General features: G+C 36.6%; 1 protein-coding gene and 1 long non-coding RNA gene across 10 annotated transcripts in view; one reads left to right on the top strand and one right to left on the bottom strand.

Moving 5' to 3' along the window:
* LOC136792280 (uncharacterized) overlaps nucleotides 1-25,436 on the bottom strand; it is a 520,212-nt gene that overhangs the window by 261,284 nt on the left and 233,492 nt on the right. The gene's annotated exons all lie outside the window — the stretch shown is intronic.
* Nucleotides 1-25,436, top strand: part of EPYC (epiphycan) — a 37,143-nt gene that overhangs the window by 7,971 nt on the left and 3,736 nt on the right. The window contains exons 3-6 of the mRNA XM_059080914.2: nucleotides 15,604-15,775; nucleotides 20,764-20,922; nucleotides 21,761-21,963; nucleotides 23,257-23,352. Of these exons, the coding sequence (XP_058936897.1) occupies nucleotides 15,604-15,775; nucleotides 20,764-20,922; nucleotides 21,761-21,963; nucleotides 23,257-23,352 (630 nt within the window). The remainder of the gene's footprint in view (nucleotides 1-15,603; nucleotides 15,776-20,763; nucleotides 20,923-21,760; nucleotides 21,964-23,256; nucleotides 23,353-25,436) is intronic.

Genomic DNA, 25,436 nt, shown 5'->3' with positions numbered 1-25,436 from the left:
TCTTGCTATTACTCTCCATTGATCTTAAAATGAAGGCCAATTTTCCTCTTTCACAGAAAGAACAAGTGTCTAGTTTGTTTAAAATTAACCCTATAAAGAAAACTCCCATTGAAATAAACACATTCAGCTTCAAAAATAGCATTTATGGATGAAGAAGCTATAAGTTCATCAAAGGGATGAAAATTAAATTTAGTGAAGTTATGGGAATGGGAGAGAACTCAGTGAAAGCAGTTGTATCAATTAACAATGGAGCAATGCTTTCTTTTCTCTTGTCATAACAGGGTGTTATGCAACACATATTATTATTCTTTTAGAATACATATTGATGGTCTGTAACACCTGAAATTACTTAAGTAGAATCAAACTAATTTAGGACTACTTACAGAAATCAACATCCACTTTAGATAATGATATATAAGAAGGATCTTAAAATTAGGTTATCTAAGTATAATAAATTGGTATAGAACTTTGCTAATGCTAGAGGATAGTTTGTCTCAAAACCCATCTTCATATTTTCTGAACAAAAAGTAATTAAATTACAAATATTTCTACAATTTATTTCCTCTGGTGAAAAAGGCATGCAATACTTTTATCTTTATATTTGGAATTATGTCTCACTTTGGCCAATTTATACAATATGTTTTAAAGTTTCAAATATATGGTTGGCATATAAAATACCTCTTACTGGAAGAAGTAACTTGTTGAAGTGTCAGTCAGCCTGAAGTAAATATTCTTTTCAGGATATGGTAAAAAATAAAAGCTAATCTTTCTCTTTACCCTCCCTTTTCACTGAAGATGCTCTGGAGGATGAGAGGAAAGAATTTTGCTGATGATCTTTTAATATGGTTATCTGACGGACTTTCCATATGCTTTTTTTTTTTTTTTTTTTTTTTTTGTGGTATGCGGGCCTCTCACTGCTGTGGCCTCTCCCGTTGCGGAGCACAGGCTCCGGACGCGCAGGCCCAGCGGCCATGGGTCACGGGCTTAGTTGCTCCGCGGCACGTGGGATCTTCCCGGACCAGGGCACGAACCCGTGACCCCTGCATCGGCGGGCGGACTCTCAACCACTGCGCCACCAGGGAAGCCCGATATGCTTCTTTCAAAAGCAGCATTTGATTCTCATTGTAAGCTGTTTGAAAATCTTAAAAAAATTAAGCAACAAAAATGTACAATCATGCAGGCTCACAGGAAAAAAAAATTATTCATAGTATTTGCCAGTGATTTGTTTGTGTTTGTATCTGTATTATACATTATTTATGAGACCACAAATATAAGTTAATTATCATAACTGTCCCTTGAAATAAGACTTGTTATTATTATTATTAAAAACAACTAAGGATCAGAATGTTGCCCAAGGTTGCTCAACTAGTAAGTTTCAGAGTAAAATTTAAACCAGGTTCTTTTAACGTCAAACTAGAGAGACCCTGGCACTAAAATCTCTATTATTCTCCTGTTCCTTCTCTTTCATCTTTACTTCTTTAAGCTGTGTCCAATATTGAGGTTTATTTTCTCTGAAATTAAGTAATTTGATTATTAGGAATCAGAAAAAAATTTTCAAGTGATTGCAATTAACACACTATCTAAGCATCTCTCTTAGCTGTCAAAGTATTTAAGGGAGAGACAGGACAGATGATCCTTCTGAACTGAAAGCAGCTTTGTCAAAAATATGGGGATTGAGCAATCTTTGCCAAACACATTTCTTCCTCATTCATTTTCAAGATAAAGTAGAAAATAAGATACAGCTTTCACTGCCAGTGTTCATGGTCACATTCTTTTGGTAATTAACATGAATGATTTAAATCAGTTTGCGTACCAGACTTATGCTTAGAGCAGAATTTCACTGCACTTAGCATACCTACATGCCAGCATGTGGAACCCACAAGAATATTGTTTAGTAACTCAGGCCGAATGGCCCAGGGCCTTTTAACATGTTCAGAAACCAATTTCTGATATAATGATAACAACAAAGAACACTTTCAAGACTGCGTAGCAAGTGGTGGGATAATTTGGGAGAAAGATAAATTTAAAATTCTGTTTTGTTTTACAAATATCTTACTTAGTGTTACAGTAAAAATCCAAATAGCATTCTGGATTTCGAACACTTTAACAAAAAGGGAGATGGGCCTATAATTTAAATATCATGTGCTGAGGAACAGAGCTTACTGGTTAGGTATAGACTGGCAGGGTGGCGACCCTAAACTAAGCAAATAAACCGATGGGGACTTTTGCTTCTCACTCTGGCTTTGCCTGGGCACTTAAATCATTACCACACACGCTACAAAGAATGGTGGGAGAAACCACTAGCTCTGGGTTTCGCTTGTGTGCACACCCCATTCATCCTTGAGAGCCAGGTTTTCACAGTGTTGGGTGACATGGGCTATGGAGTCAGTCTCCTCATGTGTGAGTCCCAAGTCCGTCGCACCAACTGTGTGGCCTTGGACAGTCATACAACCTCTCTGAGCCTCAGCTTCCCATTTATAAGATAACTCATGAGAATTAAATTAAAAACTTAACAGTTTAACTTAGAGCCTGGCACATAGCAAATGCTCAATAAATGTTACTTTTACCATGGAATCAGTCATTGAATCAACAGCCACGGAAGCTTATGCACATGGGTTCACCTTGCATCCACTTCCCAATCTCTTGCTGAGAGCCAGGAACAGAAGCAGGTAAATCAGACCAAGTCCCTCCCTGTCCCTCAGTATCTCTCAGTCTAGTTATCTTATAAACACACAATTTCAACACAATAAAGGAAGTGAAAAACTAAGAATAAACAAGATCAGTAGTTATTGCGACATAAGGTTTCTATGAGTTCAGTCACAAAATATATACATATGCTGAGAAATTATGTCTCCAAACCTGCCATTATTTTACTTATATGTTTATCTACCACCTTTTTTGAACAGTATGTAAGTCTACTTACATGAATAAAAGCTATAATGAATACAGAAATAGATATATAAATATAAATATAGATAAATTAGATTACATATAAGCTACATACGGTATTATCTCATAAAATAGTTTATAATATATATATAATATAGAGTATATTATATTCTCCATAATGTCACATCTTATATTGTATATTATTAATTATGTGTTATATTACATTATAGTATAAAAATATAAATTAGGAGAGTGTGGCAAAGAAAAAATAATAGTTGAAAAAATGAAGCCAGGGGCCAAGTACATATTTGAAAATGCATACCATTTTGTATTATGACACATATAGAGACATATAATATTGAAGTTTTCTGGGCAATGGTGTCAGGTTTTAAGGAACCTCATATATGCTTCTGCTATGCCCTATCTAACTTTAGAATCAACTGAGGGACAGAAATGGGACTCAGACAAATAACATTCAAAATATCCCCTTTATTACTGATAAAGGCTAGGTTGTAATATATGACTTAGGTGTGAAGCAACTATGGGCTTCTTAATACAAAACTTCAGAAATAGACTAGGTCATCAGTCACAGGCAATGCTGGTCAACCACAGGCTTCAGAATACAGTAAAGCTTAGTGCATGCACAGAGGCGCAAACCAGAACTTATGCTCCTGATAGGCAGGCAACTTCCCCTAAAAAAGAAGATGAACCACTCAGGCCAAGCTCCTTCTCTCACTACCAATTACCCTGGTCTTTCTTCCTCTCATAGGAGGAGTGAGTAAAGGGGCCCACAGAGGATATACCCACTGCCCAACACGCTGGCCTCTCAAGCCACCAGGCTTGCCCACTAGGTTCAATATAGCTTTCCATGTTGAGAGAGAAAAGCAGCCCATTTCTTAGTACAGTCACTCCTACCTTCATGAGGCCTGCCCTCATGCCAACTGGCACTCTTAGATGTCCTCTGGAAGTCTGTAGATTTTGACCCCAGAAAACTCTGAAGTGGATCCAAGAACATCAGTGAATTTATCTCAAAGGCCTCTCTGCACCTAAGATTGAAATTTCACTCTCAGTTCTACGTTCTACCTCAAATTATATCAAGCCACATTATCTAATATCAGAGTTTATGAGAGTTTCTGCAATGAAATGAAATGCTAAGTAAATACACTCCAGTCAGACAATTCCAGAAACATAGAGGACACAGATTGGCATATAGCTCTCCTACCTCTATAAAGTTTTTGAGGAAAAATTAAAAAGTGCACATTAATGTCTCTTACCTATTAAAGTCTAAACTTGTTTAAATCCAAAGATATTGCTGTACAAAGTCAAAATTACTTGCTTCGTGATGTAAAAGTCCAAAGAATATGCAGTCCCAAACTCCCCTTTCTCAATTTCTTTTGCTTCATCCCAGCTAGATGAATTCTTTTTGCTTGGGTCAAGCTGGCTTCTTTCAGTAACTACAACCTGAGTAGCCTCTACTAGATACAGAGGTAGTTCTTCAGAGGCACATAAATTGCTATTTGTTCATTACCAAGTCTCCCATGACCTTGATATTTAAAGAGAATGAAGCATTAATTGCACATACAATATTATCCCATTATTGACCTTAACCCCCATCAAATTTTTAAAAACCAGATAATCCTGAGTCCCTAAAATAGTTATTCTAGGCAAAAGTATATTCCCCAAACCAGTACATACTGTCCAGAGACCAAGAAGAGAGTTGATGGTACCTAAGAAGTTGGAAGATGGAAGAAATCTTGGTTTGACCTCATCCAGATGTTGGTCGGCGTACGTTCATTGCCTCTAGTCTGCATAGTTTGAGCTCAAGTACAATTGGAAGAAATCTCCCACCAGGAGTTAAATTATGGCACTGTTTTACCATTATTAGAGCAGCTGTTCTCAAAGTGTCAGCATCTCCTGGGAGCTGGTCAGGAATGCTAATTCTCGGGTCCCACTCCAGACCTAATGAATCAGAAACTCGAGAGGGGGGCCCAATGATCAATGATTTAACAAACTCTCCACGTCATTCTGATGCACCTATAGTATGAGCAGCCACAACATCCCCGAACACAATGGCTCTTCTCTCAGAGTATTATTGGAGATATTCCTGTTTCTTAGCACAGTTTTTATACAACCTGTTTTCTAGCACAGGTGACTGACGGCAGGCCCAATTACCAGGTCCATCTCAGGCTTCTCTTTCTTTCTGCATACTGCCTTTGAATTCCCATTTTCCTGCTAAGCCCTGGTATTCTGGTACCTGGTGTTGCACTGAGTATGTGTTCTGTCAAGTGACAGATTCTGTTGTAAGCAAGGATTTTCAGCCAGGGGTTTCTCCAGTCTGGAAGCTATGTGCCCCAGGGCAGGGGCTTTTACTCTTGCTTCAGGCTGTGGAATTCAAGAAATCTGCCTCCCAGAGAGTTTCCACTTCTTCCCCATGTTTTTGTTTTGTTTTGTTTTGTTTTTCAGCTGGAGAATCAACCTCAGCAGATTCCTGAACTGAAACTGCTGTTGATGTTTCTGATGCCTGTGGTCCTTGGGAGGCTAGTAAAAAACAATCCTTCTACCATATTCTCATCAAGACTTTACTCAACATTTCAAAGTTCCAGGACTTAATTAGCATTTCTGTCTCCCACATCCTATTCTGCGGAATTAATTTCCCCTCTAGTGTAGTGGTTCTCGACCTCGGCCATATGTTTGAATCACCTCTAGAGTTTTAAAACATTTCAATGCCTAGATCACACCCTAGACTATGAAAATCAGAATCTCTGGGGGTAGGATCCAGGTAGGGTATTTGACGTCCCTCAGCTATTCTTTTAGTGTGTCAGGTACTATTTTTTTAACCAGTTTAATATGATTTTTAATTTGGTCCCTTTACTTCTCTAGTACTGTGTGCTAAATGAGAGCCTTTTTCTCTTCTCTTTCTAGTCCAGATTTTTGTTTTTTTGACATACTTCTCCAGATTTTGTCTTGTGGCATCTTCCACAGAGACATTAAAAAAATCAGTAAATTACAAATCTGCCAAAAGTAACATTGTTCAAAAAATCTTTGGAAATCTTCACATTTCTGAGTTGGATAATCCTATCTTGGACGTGTTCTCCTACCATACTAATTTCTAACCCCAGATGGGACCTGACCTCTTATTGCCCCACATAGCCTTTTTCTTAAATGCCTAATTTTCATTAGACCCTCCCTAATTCCACAAATTTCTCATTCTAACACTCCTAGGCCAAATTATGTAAACCTTGTCTTGAGTTTGCTAGGAACAAAGAGGCTTACACTGTTAAGGTACACACACACACAGAGGCATTGAAATAATTCAAGAATTATTACTTGGTAATGTTGTCATCCATCAGGTCGTACAATTATTGGCTTGTGATGTTAGTGTACTCCACATAATATGCAGATAGGTGGGCCCCAAAGGATAATCACAGTGACAGCATATCAATATCTTTGTTAATATTCAATATGGGCTTTAAAGAGGCAAATGGTACATATGCAAATATATTAAACACTCCATTTCTTAATGCATATAAGGAGAAAAGCAAATAAAATATATCTAAAAGATATTGAGGATTGATCAACTCTTTTTTTGGCCTCTCCCGTTGCGGAGCACAGGCTCCGGACGCGCAGGCTCAGCGGCCATGGCTCACGGGCCCAGCCGCTCCGCGGCATGTGGGATCTTCCCGGACCGGGGCACGAACCCGTGTCCCCTGCATCGGCAGGCGGACTCTCAACCACTGCGCCACCAGGGAAGCCCTGACCAACTCTTTTTTAAGTGTGTTTTCTCTGGAGTTATGATATCAAAACTCTGATCAAAGACATAAACAGGAAAGAAATCAAATACAGAACATTTAAGATAAAAATCCTTCATAATAACTATATTGAATCTATAACATACATAGAATGGAAATTGAAGGGGATCCGTACATTTTGGTACTGAGATTAAAAAGGAAGATCATAGAGTGAAATATTGCCAAAGCCACTGTTATTCAGCAGCCTTCTCCTATTGGCAGGAGGATTTCTATCATGTTAATGACTGCAAAAACTTAACAACAGTCAGCAAATCTAAGGATTTTGAACCCTGGAAAGACAGCCCTTCCTTTACATTATGCTATTATAGAGCTGATATACCCAGAGTCCTTTGTTCTGCTCCTACAAACTCTTGATTATAATCAGGACCCCAAGTGAAGCTACAGAGACTACAGAGAACATTTTGGTGGCAATAACAGGGTTCAGGTTAACATCCTGGTTTAGTACATTTTTTGGAATTTGTTTAAAGTAATTCTTCCCCTGAGAGATAAAGTCAGGTTTCTAAGTTTGTAAAATTTTTAAAGCCTTTACCACTGATCCTGTACATTAGGAAAAAAAAATTAATGTAATACCTATCTATTTTGAAGGCAATTGGCTACTAGCTGCTCCTCCCTGGGACATCCTCCAAAATGCACGTTTTCTTATTCAAAATGTCTATAATTATGTCTGATAATATATACAACATCAACATCATCATCAATGAATAGCAGTTGTATGCAGAGAAGTTCTACATATGAAAAGGCACAGCTTGTTATAGTTTGTGCCTCAATAAAGTCTGTGTTAGAAGGAACAATGTGCTTTGTGTTAGGATGGGAAAGAATGAAACTTAAAAAAATACTAAATTACTTCATCATAAAATAAAGAGCTAGCATTTGAAAGGTTCTAAATATCTTGGTTTTCAGTCCAACTTCTTTGTTTTCAATTACTGTGATTGACTGTCTCTCCCTACCCCCATTCTCATGAGATTACTGATTTCAGCCTACACTAAATTGTCCTGGCATCCTTACTTGGGGAACAAGGGCAGTAAGGGGAAAGGGAACATGAACTGACTTTGCTATTAAATAATGTTTCTACAGCCTTTGCCAAAGTTCCCTACCAATATTATTTGGAGACCTTCAATTAGAACTAGATGATACATTTTGTGAGAACTAAGATATTGGAAACCTATTAAGTTTCTTGAGTCTAAGGGGATGATGGTGAACAGAGTTCTGAATAAACTGAGATAAAACTGAAGTAAAAAATCTTTCTGGCAAGTAAAAATGAAATATTGCCATGTTCTGACAACAAGGAAAGGAAATGAGAAAATAAACATGTGAACAAAGAAAAAAATGCTGAGGTCCCAGAAGAGACACAGACTAGGGAGGGTATGATTAAACGGAACCGTTAAATCACTAGCTTTTGTTTCTTTTGCATTAAATTTTTCACTTAAACATTGCACTGAATACAAAGAAGCATTACCATTTAGAGTTATCTATGAAGAGTAACGATACGTTAGGATAGATTAAAAGAAAAGGAAGCATTTACATGTTTTCATCAATACATACATATCTTAGCAAGTCAATATCAAATGTTATGATTATTATATGCTATTTTGATTAAACCAAAAGCCATTAACTAATTTTGATTTTGACTTGCAAATATTTATTCATTATATAGATTTATTAATTTTGACTTAATAAAATACTGAGATTTAAAAATAAATGGAAACAATGGTGAATTCACTAAAATTAAGTGATACAATATTTCAGTAAGTACTATACCAAATAACCAAGATCAAAGAACAGTTGTTTGTAACAGAGAAATCAGAGAGGATAGAGAGACAAAAAATGTGCATTTATTTTTTTCTAATGTCAATGATATGTGCTAGATAGCTCAACCCCCAAAATATTGGAAACTGTTCCATCAGTTTAATTAGGAAACACATAAGAAAACAAAAATTGAAAAGGTCTATATTAGGGCAAGTTACATTAGCAGCTGTAACAAACAATTCAAAATCCCAATGGCTTAACACAATAAAAATTTATATGGTGCTGACATGACTACCCAATGCAGGTCAATGAGTTTACTGTCTTCCAAATAGTTATTCAGGGATTCGAACATCTCTCATGCTAGAACGTCACCATCCTCACCTTTGGCACAGTGGATCTTCTGTTGACAGATTAAGGGAAGAGAAAGAATCTGAAGAAAGTATGCTTATTCTTCACTGAATTTGACCTGATGTTGCACATGACCTTCTCTCCCCGTCAGTTGGCTAGAACTAGCCACATGACGCAAGCTAGAGTCAAATAAATTGGAAAATTTATTTTAGCTGAATGCCCAGGAGGAAAATGAAATGATTTGGTGAATATATGAAATTGTCTTAGCCATCATGCTTAACCAGACTAGAGTTTCATTCTACATAATACTTATTTCTCACGAAAGTGAGAGAAAATTATAATGAATGCGCCTTGAATTTTACACCCTACCTACATCACTGTTATGTGATTTTTTTTTTTTTATACTTGTCAATTTCAGGGAACGACTGGCTGCCAAGTGCTCCCACAGGGCAACATGGCCTTGGTAGGGTGTTCAGCCTCCAGGTTCAGCAACTGACTAACATAATCAGTCACCAGCAGAGCTGATGGTAGGTTGATAAACGACACCATGAAAAAAAATCATGTGAGGCTTAAAATATGTACAAGAAAGTTCATTTATGAATTTATAAAGTGAAGTCATTCCCAACAATGACACTGCTCACTTTTCCTATCCAGAGCTCCTCTTCCTCAGAATGAAGATATTTAAGAAGTTAGATTATTCAGCATGATTTTTTTTTTTTTTTGGCTGAGTACAGAATCAGTAAATATTAAGGACGTTGTACAGTTCTGTGGCAACGATAATCAGGTTCAAATCCTGGCCTTACTACATAGAAGCTATGTGAACTCAGGCAGTTTATTTAACCCTCCCTTCTTCCATCCTCAGTTTACAAATCTATTAAATGTGCACAATTATTGGTACAGATTTTTGTGTTGTATATGTGACTATTTCACTAATATCTATTTCTCCATGATGGTTAATGTTATATACCTTATTGTTGTTTCTCCATCATTATATTTGGTGGCTTAAAACAGCCATTTATTTAGCTCACAATTCTGTAGTTCAGCAATTTGGGCTGTGCTATGCTTCTAGTTTGCACTGGGCTCACTCATATATCTCCAACCAGCTGTTGGGTTGGTTCAGGGATGGATGGACTAGGTTGGCCTCAGCTTACATGGCTTTCCTGTACTCCATATGCTCTGTCATTTTCCAACAGGCTGGAGCCAGCTCGTTCTTATGATGACTGGGCAGGGCTCCTAGAGAGCAAATGAAAACATGCAATATTTCTGGAGAACTACCCTCAAAACTGACACAACAATACATTCTCTTGACTGAAGCAAATCAGAAGGCCAGTCTAAATTCAAAATTCAAGGGATGAGAAATTACCCTCTACTTCTTGATTGCAGGAGTTGAAAAGTCATGTTGCAAAGGATCTTAGAAAGGGAATAATTGCAACAATCCAAAAGAAACACACAAACCTACCATGAAATCAATGGTGAATGTGCCAACAGAAGTACACAAAGCTCTGAGAGCCACTCATCAAACATGTTTATCTAAGTCACAAAGATCATGAGATGTTTTCTTGAGGAAGTAAGACCTGAACTAGATATGAGGGGCAAATAAGCGATTACAAGGCAACTTTGGGAGGTGGTGGATATTATCTAATATCTTGATTGTGATGACGGCATTACAGATGTTTGTATATATCCAAACTCATCACACTGTACACATTAATTATGTGAAGTTCTTTGTATAGCAATTATACTTTCAATAAAGCTGTTAAAAATAAAATAAGGGAAAAAAAGCTGGGGAGTGGAGGGAGTTCCAAGCAGATGACTAGTGCATTCAAATGTCCTATAGAAGAAGGAACATGGAGAGTATAAGAAACAAAAGATGGCCAGTGCAGCAAAAGAGAACAATTGGCAGGAGATGAAGGCAGAGGACACTTGAATGGCAAACCATGCAGGACTCTGTGAATCAAAGAGTTTTAAATTTATTTTAATAATAATAATAGCAAACCTTTCCATGGCACTTACTATGTGTCTGACATTATTCTAAGTGTTTTATGTGTATTAACGTTTTCATCCTAACACAGCTGTAATATTTATATCAGGATTTTACAAATAAAGAAACTGAAGTTCAGGGAGGTAAATAACTGCCTAAACAGTGAGGCTAGATTCAAACTCATCTAGTCTGGATCCTTCCTCATAATCAATATGTTGCAGTGCTTCTTCAAGGCCATTGTTCTGTTGGTTATCAAGAGCAATAAAAAGCCACTGAAGGCTTTCAAACAGGGGTGGACATGATCAATTTTGTATTTTTAAGAGTTTATTCTCACTGAAGGTTGAATATATAGTAGAGGAGATCCCAACTTCCTATAAGTAGACTATAACTGTATTTCAGGCAAGAGAACAAAGTAACTTAGATTATGGTGATGGTAATAGACAGGGAGAAAAAAAATGGTATTTACAGATGTTTAGAAAATATTAATGATGGGTAATATGGACAGTTGATCATAACTTAAGTGTACTGTTTGGCACAGACATTCAGTCTGGTTGATTAGACAATTATGAAGACTGGTGAACCTTCCATCATTTACAAATTCACTTACTCATTTAGTGATCCTTTCACCCATTCATAAAGATAGGAATCAAATCTGAGTAACCAGCTCTTTCATAGCATTCTTTCCATCACACATATATTACATTTTCATTGAGTTCCTCATTGGAAGCTTAGTGCAGATTAAACACAGAGATGAAAAAATTGTTAAATATCAAAAAACAAAACACATTAGTTTTTATTAATTCAAACACAATGCTTAACAGCAGCAAATGGCTGGTGACTGTTCTGAACAGGTGTGAGTGACATACTCAACAAGAGGTCCCCTCTGGGGCTTCCCTGGTGGCGCAGTGGTTGAGAGTTCGCCTGCCGATGCAGGAGACACGGGTTCGTGCCCCAGTCCGGGAAGATCCCACATGCCTCGGAGCAACTAGGGCCGTGAGCCATGGCCGCTGAGCCTGCGCGTCCGGAGCCTGTGCTCCGCAACGGGAGAGGCCACAACAGTGAGAGGCCCGCATACTGCCAAAAAAAAAAAAAAAAAAAAAAGAGGTCTCCTCTGAAGGAATCAGTGGCGAATGAGACAATTAGGAAGAAGTGTGACTGCTGTTTCTGAACCTACTAACTTTTCATATTTTTACTCTGAAATTAAGATAAATAAGTAGGCTTAATGGTAGTAATATGGTTAATATGGCTGTATGGATGGATCATTTATATGTGCTTTTTGCTAAGGGACAAATGGAGATTTGATTGAAATTTTTTTTGTTTTTTTAAGTTAATTTTGTTGGAGCACAGTTGATTTACAATGTTGTGTTTACAATGTTGTGTAGTTTCAGGTGTTCATCAAAGTGAATCAGTTATACATATACATATATCCACTCTTTTTTTAGATTCTTTTCCCATATAGGTCATTACAGAGTATTGAGTACAGTTCCTTGTGCTATACAGTAGGTCCTTATTAGTTATCTATTATATTTAGTGTGTATATGTCAATCCCAATCCCCCAATTTATCCCACCCCCTTTATGTTATTGTCACTTAAAATGGTGCTGAGTACTTTTATAGGAAGATTCTTCTATGGGCAACTTTGTTGACTATTGGAGAATAAAAGTCTCAAATCTTTTGCAGTATTATTAATAACAATATAAATATTGCCAGTAAAAGTCTGAGTACACATCATCTGGTACAAAAAACTGTAACTGACTCACTTTCTACTGAGATTCCTTATTTCTCCAGGAGCAGAAACTTCATCTAAGACACCTAGGGGTCATTTCAGCCCTGATTTTCCTGAGATTGCATTGAGGTGCTGGGTTGCTTCTGTGGAGACCAGTCTGTGCTGGGTGTGGAGGCTGAGGCAGGGTGGTGAACTCCACTTGGCACTATTATGTCTCCAGCCTGACGTCTGCTGAGACGTCACCCTACCCAGGTCACTGTCTATGGGCTATGCACTTGTCATCCCTGGTAGAGATATACCTCTCTCATGGACACAGAAGGTGCTTCTAAACACAGTCTGCCATGGCATCAGTCATCTAAAGGACAGTAAACAAGAGAATAGAATGAGACAACAATCAACTCAAAGATGTACCCTGCTGGTACTGGGCCAAGAAGATAAGCAAGTGCAGTGATAACCAAGCTCAAGGTCACATGTGGGAGTGACCTTGTATTGTGTTTCTAAACTTTAGGGAAATATAATGATTAGATCAAAAAATCAATTCAGTAGGGAGCAAGTTGGAGTAAAATAAGGAGGCAAAATGAAAAAGAGTGGAGAAAAACTCCAAAAGAATGAATATTTATATCAGAGGCTCAAATATGTTTGCATTTGAGTGATACCAATTGTAGCCTGAGAAAGGGGGGCAGGGATATTTTCTGGCCATTTGTGTTTGTTCCCAAATTTAGGTTTCTGCAGCATAAGCATAAAAGTCTGCCACACGGAGAGCCAGGTGGTCACGTTTCCCTGGCCTCATTTCTCTGCGTGCACTGCCTCACAGCTTCACATCACGGTATGAAAATTGTTAAAGAGGAAAAGACGACAGGAGCCTAAATCACTTCTATTCAATGGTGAGAATAAATGGTGTCTGCAATGCAAAAGGCTCTCCAGACACAGTACTTTGAGGTTACAGTTCTGTAATTTTGCTGAACTGAAAAAACATTCCTTTTCTTTGGTCTTAAAATTTATCCAACATTCACATTTTATTAGCAAGTAAGCATGAACAAAACAGTTTTTGATAAACACAAAAGTTATTTTGCCTCATTATATGGAATGACAAGTGAGACCTTACAGCTTCACATCAAATCCGTGGAAAAACAATTATCTGTAAAAAGTATGTGCAAACATTTTTCTACAAAGCTAAAGATTCAAGGCAACGTGTCTGGTATGTGTTTCTCCCTTTAGGCTGCCTCCATTCCATGAAAGATCTGTCTCAATTTCCGCTCTTCCCAGAGCCTCTTTTTGGTCTCTCTGCAAATCCATTCCTTCTGAATCTGCCTCCTTCCGACCCTGCAGATGGAAACCGTATGTTTCTCTGTTTAGGGAAGTGTGCCTAATCTTTTCAAGCAGAGATTTCTGGACACGTTTTATAATATCTTCATGTATGGCTTCCTAATGCACCAAATACACTGTAATTTGCTTTTGATTTGCTTTCAACGCATTAATACATTCGTTGATTCTTTCTCAGCAAAATCTCTAAAATTAAGCATGGAGCTATGAATTAGATTTATTTTGGACAGGCAGAATTTTTTTATTATTTTCAGTAAGTACTTGTTGGTCACCTACTATGCTACAGCCTTGAGGTACAAAGATAAAAGACATAACTCAAAGCGTACCATCCAGTAGGCTTGGGTTGGCAGAAACCTGATGGAATCAATCCCATACAATGTAGGAAGGGCTGAAATGGAGAAACTACAGAAGCATAGAAGGAGACACATCCAGAAAAGTAAACTGACAAAAAAAATTCAGCATTCCTTAAAAGGGTAATTTTCATTTGTGAAGGAATGTATTCAAGTATATAAAAGTGACATTAAATCATAAGTCTATCTTAAAATTTTATGGTTAACTGAAACATCTATCTAAAATATTCAGAAAATATCTAGCCGAATTATGTACTTATTTTACACATGAAAGTAATAGCTTGCATATCATTTTGACATTAAATAAGTGAGAAAGGAATTTGTGTGTGTGTTGCTTTTTTAATGAAAGCAAATAAAGGATGGAAAGAATCAGGAGGCCATATCAAGGTGATAAAGAGAGAATTTGGAATTTCTGGGATGCCATGAAAAAACTAAGCCTCAAAGGGTGGTTCCTACATGTTGATAACCAATTGTCTTGGACAGATTTCCAACTTTTCCAAAGTTACAACGTCGGCAGGAATGTAGGGTAGGGAGGTAGGGATTTACTAAGGGATACAAAGGAACAGACATTGAGATAAGGGAAGAAAGTTGAGAGTAAGGGGTTGTTTTAAATGCAAACAGTGTTCTTAGACTCAACAACTCACTACATAAAATATGCAAGTAAGAAGAGAAAAGCAAGTGTAATCTAAAATAGAAGCCATGAAAAAAATCTTTGAGAAACTTTTTAAATTCTATAAAAGTGCCTCCTATTGTCAAAACTCTCAAAAAGGTCAATTTTAATACCCCAATATTATTGGTAATATTTGTTATTCAAATAATAGTGAAAATATATGAGAAATAGCATTCCATAATCAAATCATGTAGTTTTCTTGCCTCCATATATTTTATTTTAGTACAAAGGATACTTTTCACTAAAAATGCAGTTGGAGGAAGTATATAAGTCACTGTAAAGGAACAGAATATTTGAATTTAGAAAACCAAGGATTAAAAGGACTTGAAAATACACATCAATTTCTTATTGTTTATCGTCTACAAGAGGAGTAGAACTGGGGCTGCAGGATGAAGGGGACTTTGGATTTTACTCTGCACACTTCTGGATTAATTTGAATCTTTCACAACAATAACATATTCTTGCAATGCTAGGTATTTAGAAAACAATAAACGAGATTATTTTTAATGTTGTAAAGAGCAGTAAGACCAAAATTTAAAAGGCACTGGAAACTATTACTAAGATTTGAGAAACAAAATTAATTAAAAACAATGACAGTAACTGGAACCGCATGTACCTTCCCAGGCAAGCAGGCGTCCCACCTTGTTCAACTTAAGAACACCAGCGACCTCTTGCGGCATATATGGATACATTTTAAATTTGTGTAACTGCCACAGAGGGTGATTAAGAAGGTTGCCTGATGAAATTCTGCTTCTTTTTCAGATTGAAATAGCAACAGCGATACCTTCGGGGAACAGAGAGCTCCTCACCCCGCCACCACAGGCAAAGGAGGCTGAAGAGGAAGAGGAAGAGGAGTCTACCCCCAGGCTGATTGATGGCTCTTCTCCACAGGAGCCTGAATTCCCTGGGGTTCTGGGCCCACACACCAATGAAGGTCAGGTCCATCAAAGCTGGATTGTAATTAAGTCCACTTGTTCATTCCTCAAAACTGCCAAGCTCCAACTCTGCAGGGAGCCCCCATGACCCAAGGAGAAAACTTTGTTATAGGCTAGGTTTGAAGCAGGAGATATACATGTATTGTGTATTAAAATATAAAGCTGTTTTAATAATTCTGCTTTGGCATGATGGAAATGATCAAATAACCAAAGATTTGGGGTCAAAATACTTGTCTGGCATCATTACTCAGAAAGCTTTGTGGTGGAATGCATTTCTAGAACAAACGATACACTATCAGCAAGATCAGAAACCGTGTCTGAGAGATCAGGACCCAGCAGTTCAAGGAGATCAAGCGATGATGTATGACAATGATGATAATGATGACGGTGATGATAGTAATAATATTTTACATTGATTGAGCACATGCTTTCTGTGGGCCATAACGCTCAGCACTACTTCACATTATCTCGTTTGACTATTGCAACCTCCTTGTGAAGGTATTAGTATTAATTTTTTCCATTATTACCAAGGAAACTAGCTCCAAAAGTGGAGGAACTTTCCAGAGATCACATAGCTATTAGGTTCACACACTGGGTTTGAAGCAAGCCTATTCTGATTCTTGTCTGTGTACTTATTGGAAAACAGGCTTCTTTTCACTCAGTCCTGGGAAGCAGCAGGAAAAGGAAAAGAGAAGAAAGTATTTCATAACATCGGACTCCATCTCGTAGGGCCTGAAGTTGATGTAAACCATGGCCTTTTATTTAGGTCATGAGAAGGAATTCCTGGTGCTGAACCTGATTCTATGATTTGTCAGTATTTCATGTTAGAATTTCTCAGTGTCAGCCTTGGGGGCTGTTCAGTTGGACCCGCACCAGAACACTTTTACACGCACGGAGAATGGTGTTGTAAGGGGGAACAGAGTTCACATTGCAAAGGTTTGGTTAGTATCAAGAGTCTCTGTACTATAAATTCTGGAGATACAAGACTTATCTTAAAATGACTACTGTTTTCACAGATATTTCTGTCTAGTACGGAGAGAGAGACATGTAAACCAACTTAGAGACAGTAACGTGTTATAGGTAATATAAGAAAAGTTTGTACAGAACACACTGAGAGAACAGAAGAGAGGAGAAAGCGTTCAAACCCCAGCTTTGAGACTTTGCTAGATATACAGTCTTGAGCAAAGCATTCAATATTTTTTTGCCTTTGTTTCCTCATCTAAAAAAATGGGATAATAAATAATAGATCTTACCTCATACAGTTGTTGTAAGCATTAATTGAATGAAGTTAGTGCCTGGCCCACAGTAAACATCATAAATGTTAGTTATTCTCAATACTCTATTCTTGATAGAAGAGTATATCTCTTTTGTTTACTCTCAACAAACTTTTCAGTGTGCAATATAGCATTGTTAACTAAGGCACTGTGTTATAAGCAAATGTCTGGAACTTAATTCATCTTACATAACTGAAACTTTATACCTGTTGAACAAGCTGTCTCTTTCCCCCTCCTTCCAGTCCCTGGTAACCACCCATCTACCCTCTGCTTCTGTGAGTTTTTAACTGTTCACCAATAAGTAGAGTAAAAAAGTTGTCTTTCGTGAAATGCTGCCTATACACCAGCCACTAAAGTGTTTTATGTACATTAGCTCTTTGAAGAGATACAACAATACTAAGTAAGTACTAGTTACTATTATCTTCACTTTATAAATAGGAAAACTAAAATTCCAAAATACTATAAAAGTTGTCCAAGGTCATGGAAGTGGTACACAGGGGTGCTGGAATGAAAACAGAGGCCACTAAGTCCTGTCTTGAATGAAGACACCATATTCTTTCCACACAGTCAACTTTCTATGAGGTATCAGAACACGCTACAGACAGAACCAGGGAGGTACACACACAGTGAGAAGGAAATGTATGTATCCAGCAGAAAGTCCTCAAAATAGGGAAAGTAAATATCTCTAGAACATTACTTACTTTTAAGTAATTTCAGATCTTTCAAAAGTTGACTGATCTGGCATCATTACCTAATGAGCCAGGAACAATAGAAGAGCAGAATGTCCAAACTTTTTAAAAGCTTTAGTAAAACTTATGGCTCAATAATGTCCGTTTTGAAACATTATATTGTTTCAAAAAAATTATGACTTAAAAAAACTTTTTGTCTCTAAAGGAGTCTGAGAATAAGTAATGAAGTTAAAATTTTAATTCACATTTTACTTTCCAAAGAGGAACCATCTCTCGAAAGTCTAAACTTTAAAATTAAATTTAAATCTTATAAATTTATCAAAGGCAAATAGTTTGGAAATATTTAAAACATTAAAAATCAAAATATTATTTGTTACTATGAATACCAATTTCTAGAAATAGTATTCTGAAGCCACATAAAGTAGGCTTGAGTTATGAGTGGAAAAAACTAGAATTAAATAATAATTGATGTGACTATATACAATTACCCTAAGTGATTATTAAACTAGCATGACCATGAATATATAGAAGAACAAAATGCCTTACTTTCTAAAATCTGTGATAAGTAGCAAATATTCATTTACAGTGATTAGAGAAATTAGCAAGTATTAAATATTGCATAGCTCTCCCTTAAATTTTTTTCCTAGATTTACATTCCTAAAATAGTTTTCCTTCCTGAAGTTGTTATTATAAGTGATTTTTCTATTTAACAACAGTAATAAGACCTTAGTAGGTGCATTACTAGTTCTTGATCTCAAACCACGAATGGCTCCTTCAACGAAGGCAACCAAATGTCCCGATTTGCCTGGGAGTGAAGGGATCCCAAGACCAGGGGCTTCCAGTGCGAAAACTAGCAAAGTCTCGGCTAAATGGGGATGAACTGACACTGAGCAATCCCAAGAAAGTCTTCCATCACTTTCTTCTTCTACCTCTCATGGCTAGTTCACTTTCCCCATCCATCTCATGTCTCACAACTTTTTCTCCTCCTCCCTAAGCGCCTCAAACTCATCAGAGAGCTTAGCCTCCTCCTTCACAAAGAAAATGCAGTCTTCTGGTCAGCAGTTCTTTGGTCCTTCTGTTTACAGACATATAATTTACCTACATCTATATCCATGCATCTCCTATTACAACAGAGGAACTGTCTGTCCTCCCACATGTGGGATGTACATTCTTCCGATTGTGTTGTTTTTCCCCTACTACACCTATGATTTATTACCAGAATTTTGCACTCTTTTTCCAGTAACAGTGGTAGAATTACATTAAGTTAATTCATAATTTTTCCAGGGTATGACTAGTGACCAGAAGCAACTAGGAAAACTGACAAATTATAGAACGAACTTCCCCTCAATGAACTAAATGATACATACAGGGATTGAGCTAGGAATCTTGGTTTCACAGATGTGTCCTTCACACCACAGATTTTAAATTAAACTGAAATCTTCATTCTTCCCATTGTGTTTTGAGTCCCATTTCCTGCTGCCCTCTCAGGATCCTTTTTATATCCAGTCTCTCTTCCTCTGGATCCTTTTCTTCAAATCTCTCCCACTTTGGTCCATTTCCTCATCATACACACCACAAATATGTCTTCTTATAGTTATCACATCATCTTTCTTTCCTTTGTCTTTACGAACATCTCAATAGCATTGTTTGTATGTGCTGTAACTATTTCCTCACCTCTAACTGCCTCCTTCAGTGGCTGTAATCCAGCTTCCAGCCTCATCAGTCCACAGTGTTTACTGAAGTTTCCTATAATCCCCACAGTAACTAATCCAAGAGACATTTTTCAGTCCTTAACAGACATCTCAGGAGGCTTAGATTATTTTCTATTCCCTATTCTTTCAAACTGTCTCTCCACTTGGCCTCCAAAACATCGTCCAACCTATTGTTCTTCTTTTCTTCTGGCCATTGCTTCTCTATCTCCCTTGAAGCTCACCGTCCTCCACATGACCAATAAACAGAGTGTGAAGGACGGGTAGGAGTGTATGTACGGGGATGACAGAAAAAATTAGATTAATAAATGGAGATATAATCCAGCCTGACAACTCTTTTGGATCTGTTGTCTTTTCTATCACCATTACCCTAGCCAAGCAACCATCATCTTTTATCTAGATAACTCATCTCCTCTCTGCTTACTGGCCCTCCCTCAGTCTTCCAGCTTACCTTCAATCAGTGTGACATCTTAACATGCAAATCTGATCATGTAACACCCCTGCCCATCCTTAGGATAAGGAACAAGACCTGTAACACAGCCTATAAGGCCCATGTGTGTTATGTCTTAAACACTGCAATGCTCGCTGTGCTGTAGCTACAGGGACCATCTTTTGGTTCCTAATCAAGTCTTGTTCTTCCTGCAGATTTCTACTCAGTTATCACCTCCTCAGCAAACGATGACTCTCAGACTGAATCAAATTCCTGTAGTTTATGCTCCTAGCATATTTCTTGACATTTATCACAGTCATCATTTTATTTATTTGTGTGCTTAACATTCATCTTACATAGAAGATTATAAAACAGAACTGTCTCTGGCTCACCACTGTTTCATCAGCTAGCACAGTGCCATTTACAAAGGAAAGATTTAATAAATGCACATTGAGTGAATTAATATTAATGATTATTGCCCTATCTTTTTCTTGATTTTGTTTCAGTGGGTTGTTTAAATATTGAATGAAAGACCTAATAAAAATATTATATGTGATGTTTTAAATTTATAAAAACCACAGCCTTAATATTTACATTTGAAAATAGAATTTCCAGTAAATACAAGACCAACAACCATGCAATATTCACTCAGTAATTTAAAATAAAATTTTAAAGCATTACAAAGAATATACTAATTATTGGGGTAGCCTTAGTTGGTATATTTGACTTTAATATTCCATTTAAAGAAAACTATATGAGAAAATATTAAATATGCCAGAATAGTCTGTATGAGACTTGAATCTTGTTTAATAAATATTCGTAATCACATAATTTGTTAGAAATTGCTTTTGTTGCTTACATATATTGTTTGCCTCTTTCTTTTAGACTTTCCAACCTGCCTTCTGTGTACTTGTATAAGTACCACTGTATACTGTGATGACCATGAACTTGATGCTATTCCTCCGCTGCCCAAGAACACTGCTTATTTCTATTCCCGCTTTAACAGAATTAAAAAGATCAACAGAAATGATTTTGCAAGCCTAAGTAAGGATGATGGCACTAATATCCTTCTCTTTACAGACTTTTCCTAAAATGTTTGCACTGTGAAATGTTGGTACTGAAAATGAAACTTGAATATCAAAATATGACTCAAATCAATTATTTTTACATTTGAAGGTTTGTTTTATGATAAGAAAAAATGATGAATAATTAAAGGTTGTTATGAAACTATATAGTTGTTGATATTCTCAAACTATTTTCAACTAAAGAAAAATCACAAATAATTCTATTTTATAGGTTAAAACTCATTATCATGTTGTAACAATAAGAGTAGAAAGTCATGGTCATATATTTACTAGGATCTGGCTTGTTTGAATAGACTTCCAGTAAAGCACAATTGTTTTATGATTGATGAATGCAAACCTACATTCTGACCTTATAATTGTTGTCAACTTTGAAGAATTTTGGTACTTGTCTTCATTAAGTGTTTTAATCATTCGAAAGTTTCTTTTTAATGCCTTTGTATTTTAATGCTAATGCACCTATTACTATTGGAAAATAGAACAATCTGCCATCAATTAGAAAAATGTTTTAAATAGAAAATCCAGATAAAGTTTATGAAGAATATAGGGAAAAGACCAGTTAAATATAATGAGTCAATTTCTTTGCTAAAGTTACACTTTCTTATAAGTGCATAAATATGAATAGTATTTGGGGGAAAGTATTTTTTATAAAGTTGTTAGAAATAATTGTTTCATTAATTGTCCATTGCTAATTAAATTCATATTTATATTTGCTTGTATATGGGAAAATTTATATTTCTATTTTTATGTGAGCAAAACATATTCAAGAATATTAACTACTTCCCTCATTTTTTTTCCAGATGATCTAAGAAAGATTGATCTGACATCAAATTTAATATCTGAGATTGATGAAGATGCATTCAGAAAGCTGCCTCAACTCCGAGAGCTTGTCCTGCGTGACAACAAGATAAGGCAGCTCCCAGAATTGCCAACCACTTTAAGATTTATTGACATTAGCAACAATAGACTTGGAAGGAAAGGAATAAAGCAAGAAGCATTTAAAGTGAGTTTTAAGTTTGAATATGAAAGACTTTCATCTTCCCATTCCCTTTGCTATCAACGACTAGCCTTTTTATTTCCACAAAGGGATTCAATTTGATGAGACTTTTCACTCCTAAAATAAACTTTACAACACTATATATCATGCTTTGGGGAAATACTGTGTTCTGGTACATTCTGAGGCTGCTCAAACACCAAGAACAGAAAGCAGAGCTGGAATAAGAAGTGCGTGGCTATCTGGAGCACCAGTCTATAAATTGCACCTGGAAATGCTGTAAGCTGGATGAATTGTATTTACCACAAACGCCACTTAACAAGAGTATCTTATGTGGTTGGAAGGACAACTATTGGTACAGAGTGTGGGTGGTGCCTTTGAGGGTAGAAGCCTTCTAAATTATTTTGTAAGGAGAATGGATTCAGTTAATCTTACGCATTTTGTTTTTTAAGTGAAGGAAACAAGTTTGGGGTTAGAGTGACTTGCTTGGAATAACAGCATAGAGTCTGAGAATAGTAACCAGATTGGCTTTCTTACTCCATTCAAGCTGCTCCTCTAAATACATGTTGAACAAATAAATTTAAACTACTGTTTGAAGGGACATCACATTACTTCCATGGAGGCTACAGGGGGCTGTGTGGACCCGTTAGCACTGAGCAATGGTGGAAACCCTGGCTCTCCACTAGCCCTCCTGTGACACCACCCTGGTGGGCAAGGAAGTTAGGGCACCTCATTGGAGCCTGGCAAAGGTCGACATCTAGTCTCTCCACTCAGATTTTGTTGGCATGGGTGGTAGTGAGTCACAGTTTGTCCTGTGATGTTTGGCTAGAGTAGACCTGTTATTGTCTAAACTTATTCTGTCTTGCTAGGCTGCCCTTTACCTGGTACTTGGGCTGGAACGAGCAGAATTTTGTTGGGGAGAACTTTTCATTTCTCCATTCCTGTAACATGAAGGAAATTCTTGCTGTGTCTCACCCAAATCCTCAAACTCCTATTGCAGAGTGTCTCATGTGGGAAGTCGCTGCCTTGCTTAAATAGAGAAAGTTAGAGTGGGCAAAGACAGCTTCTGCCTAGAGACTGCTTCACGTTTCATTTGCATTGAGAGATATTTGCTTGCTATCAATTCTTCCAAAACTCATTTGAATTGTCCAGTAACACAGAAAACAAATTTGCCTCAATTTTACAAAACAAGACCTGAACAGGCATGTATTATTTCACAAATAGTTTCACAGACAGGGAATTAAAAATACAACTGCAGCACCACTAATTTTTATTAAGACCCGACATTTGGAATGTCTACAGGATATGGATGAGCTCCATCATCTCTACCTCTCCGATAACAATTTGGAACACATTCCTCTGGCACTCCCAGAAAGTCTGCGGGCCCTTCACCTCCAGGTAGGCTTCTACCCGTAAGTTATCCCCAACACCTCCATGGAAAACAGAAGCGAACAGGTGAAGGTGGGATGCAAAAGCTGTTTATAATGGCATGTTGCTACATTGTGACGATTTTTTTTTTCTCCTGTCTTCATTCTCTCTCTCAATCTGTGTACAAGGTAATTGTACATTCATGACTCTTATCTCTACTGATTTATTTCTGATAACTTTAGTCTTTATTTTCATTCTTTGCCAAGTCATAATGCACCTTTTGGACATACAAAGCTTCTTTTAAAAAAAATGAGAGCTTCATCTGCTGAAGAAATGTGTAAAGATGAGAAATGGAAGAGAAAAAGAGGGAACAAAAAATCGAATTTGATTTCTAGCTTTCAGGGGGAAACAAAATGACAGTTTTAGCTCTTGATTTTAGGTTCCATGTACTGAGGAAAATTCAATCCTAGGGCATTCCTGTCTGCTGAGAGACGACAGACTTCCACCTCTCTGGATTAAGAAAATGCAGTTTTTTCTAAACAAACATATTTGAAAGCTTGCATTATTTTAAGTCCCTTTAAGCTATATTTTATCTCTGAAATAATGAGTGAAAACACATTTTCAAAATGTTGTGATCTAATATTTTCTAAATATATTAAAAATATGATCAATTAAAACAAATGTTTTTAGTTGTTGAAACAAAGAAAGATAAATTATTTCAGATATGAGTAACTTTTGTTCTACAACTGTAATCAATGTAATAATTTCATCTGTGGAATAAATCTGTAGGGAACACAACCATTATGTGCTCAAAGACACGATATCATGGTGTAATATTACAATCTTTGAGCAAAAAAAAAAAAAAAAAGTATAGACCATAACAAGAAGTGATTTTGCTATGTGAGAGCAAGTCTGATTCTTTTTTTCTCTGTGGATAATTATTTATCCACAATAAATAAGGTAATTATTTACCTCTGTGAATTTTCTTTTATTCCTATTTATATCTTTCCATACTTCTTTTTGTGAATATCTGTCTATGAGTCTTGTCTATGAGTCTGTCACTGTTGAGAGTTTTTCTGGCTGTGTTAACTTCCTTAATGTGTACTCCCTTTCTGGTGCTTGTCCTGTTTCTCTATGGCTCTCTCTTGGTCTCTCTTTTTCTGGGGGTGAATTTCTATACATATGAGGATTTCTTGCCTTGTTTAGGATTGGAAGAGGATTTTCAAGGGCATCCTCAGGGAAATTTTGGAATTTTTTTTCCAATTCTAAATTAAATTTTATTATTTTTGTCTTTGATGATATTGACTTCTACAGAGTAACCAGGTCTCTGATGTTATATTTAAACTGAATGTGCTTGTATATACAATATAAGATTTTTTTGAAGTAATTGGCTTTACAGTCCCTATTCTAAGGTTTAAAAAGGCATTAACTGAACCTTTTAAAATATTTCTCTTTCACAATCACCTCACCAACATCCAGTATAAAACTGTTTTTAATTTAAATTATCTTCATTTTATATTCATTTTTAATGTTCATATAAAAATCTCCTTTTTTGATTCATTTGAAAAATGTTTTTCAGTGTATGGTATAGTAATTAAGAATGACAACTCTGGCAAAATCAGACTCCCAGGGCTGAAATTCTACTTGACACTATTTAATGATTGGACAAATATCTAAACCTCCCTGCATCTCACTTTTAGTTTATAAAGTGGGTACTGCATTTACTTATACATGATAAGTATCTTACTCACTTAAAGGTGAGGCATGATAATTATTAACAATGTGTATCTATTACCTAGCAAAGAAAATAGTACAGGGCATAAGCACTAAATCTGTATTATTCCTCATGGGCACTTTGTAATAATAGAGAGTCAATCCATCAGAAAGATGTAATGCTTATAAACACATATGCACCTAACAACAGAGCCTCAGAATTTATAGACTATACTATTGGAATTAAATGGGGAAATAGACAATTCAACAATAATAATTGGATTCCTCAATACTCCACTTTTAATAGTGGATAGAACAACTAGCCATAAGATCAACTAAGAAACACGAGACTTGAGCAACATTATATACCAACTAGCCCTAACAGTCATCTATATAACATT

The sequence above is a fragment of the Kogia breviceps genome, chromosome 12, assembly GCF_026419965.1.
Source record: "Kogia breviceps isolate mKogBre1 chromosome 12, mKogBre1 haplotype 1, whole genome shotgun sequence".
Lineage (NCBI taxonomy): Eukaryota > Metazoa > Chordata > Mammalia > Artiodactyla > Physeteridae > Kogia > Kogia breviceps.
The sequence above is the reverse complement of the archived record's forward strand: the minus strand, read 5'-3'. Positions and strand labels throughout refer to the sequence as shown.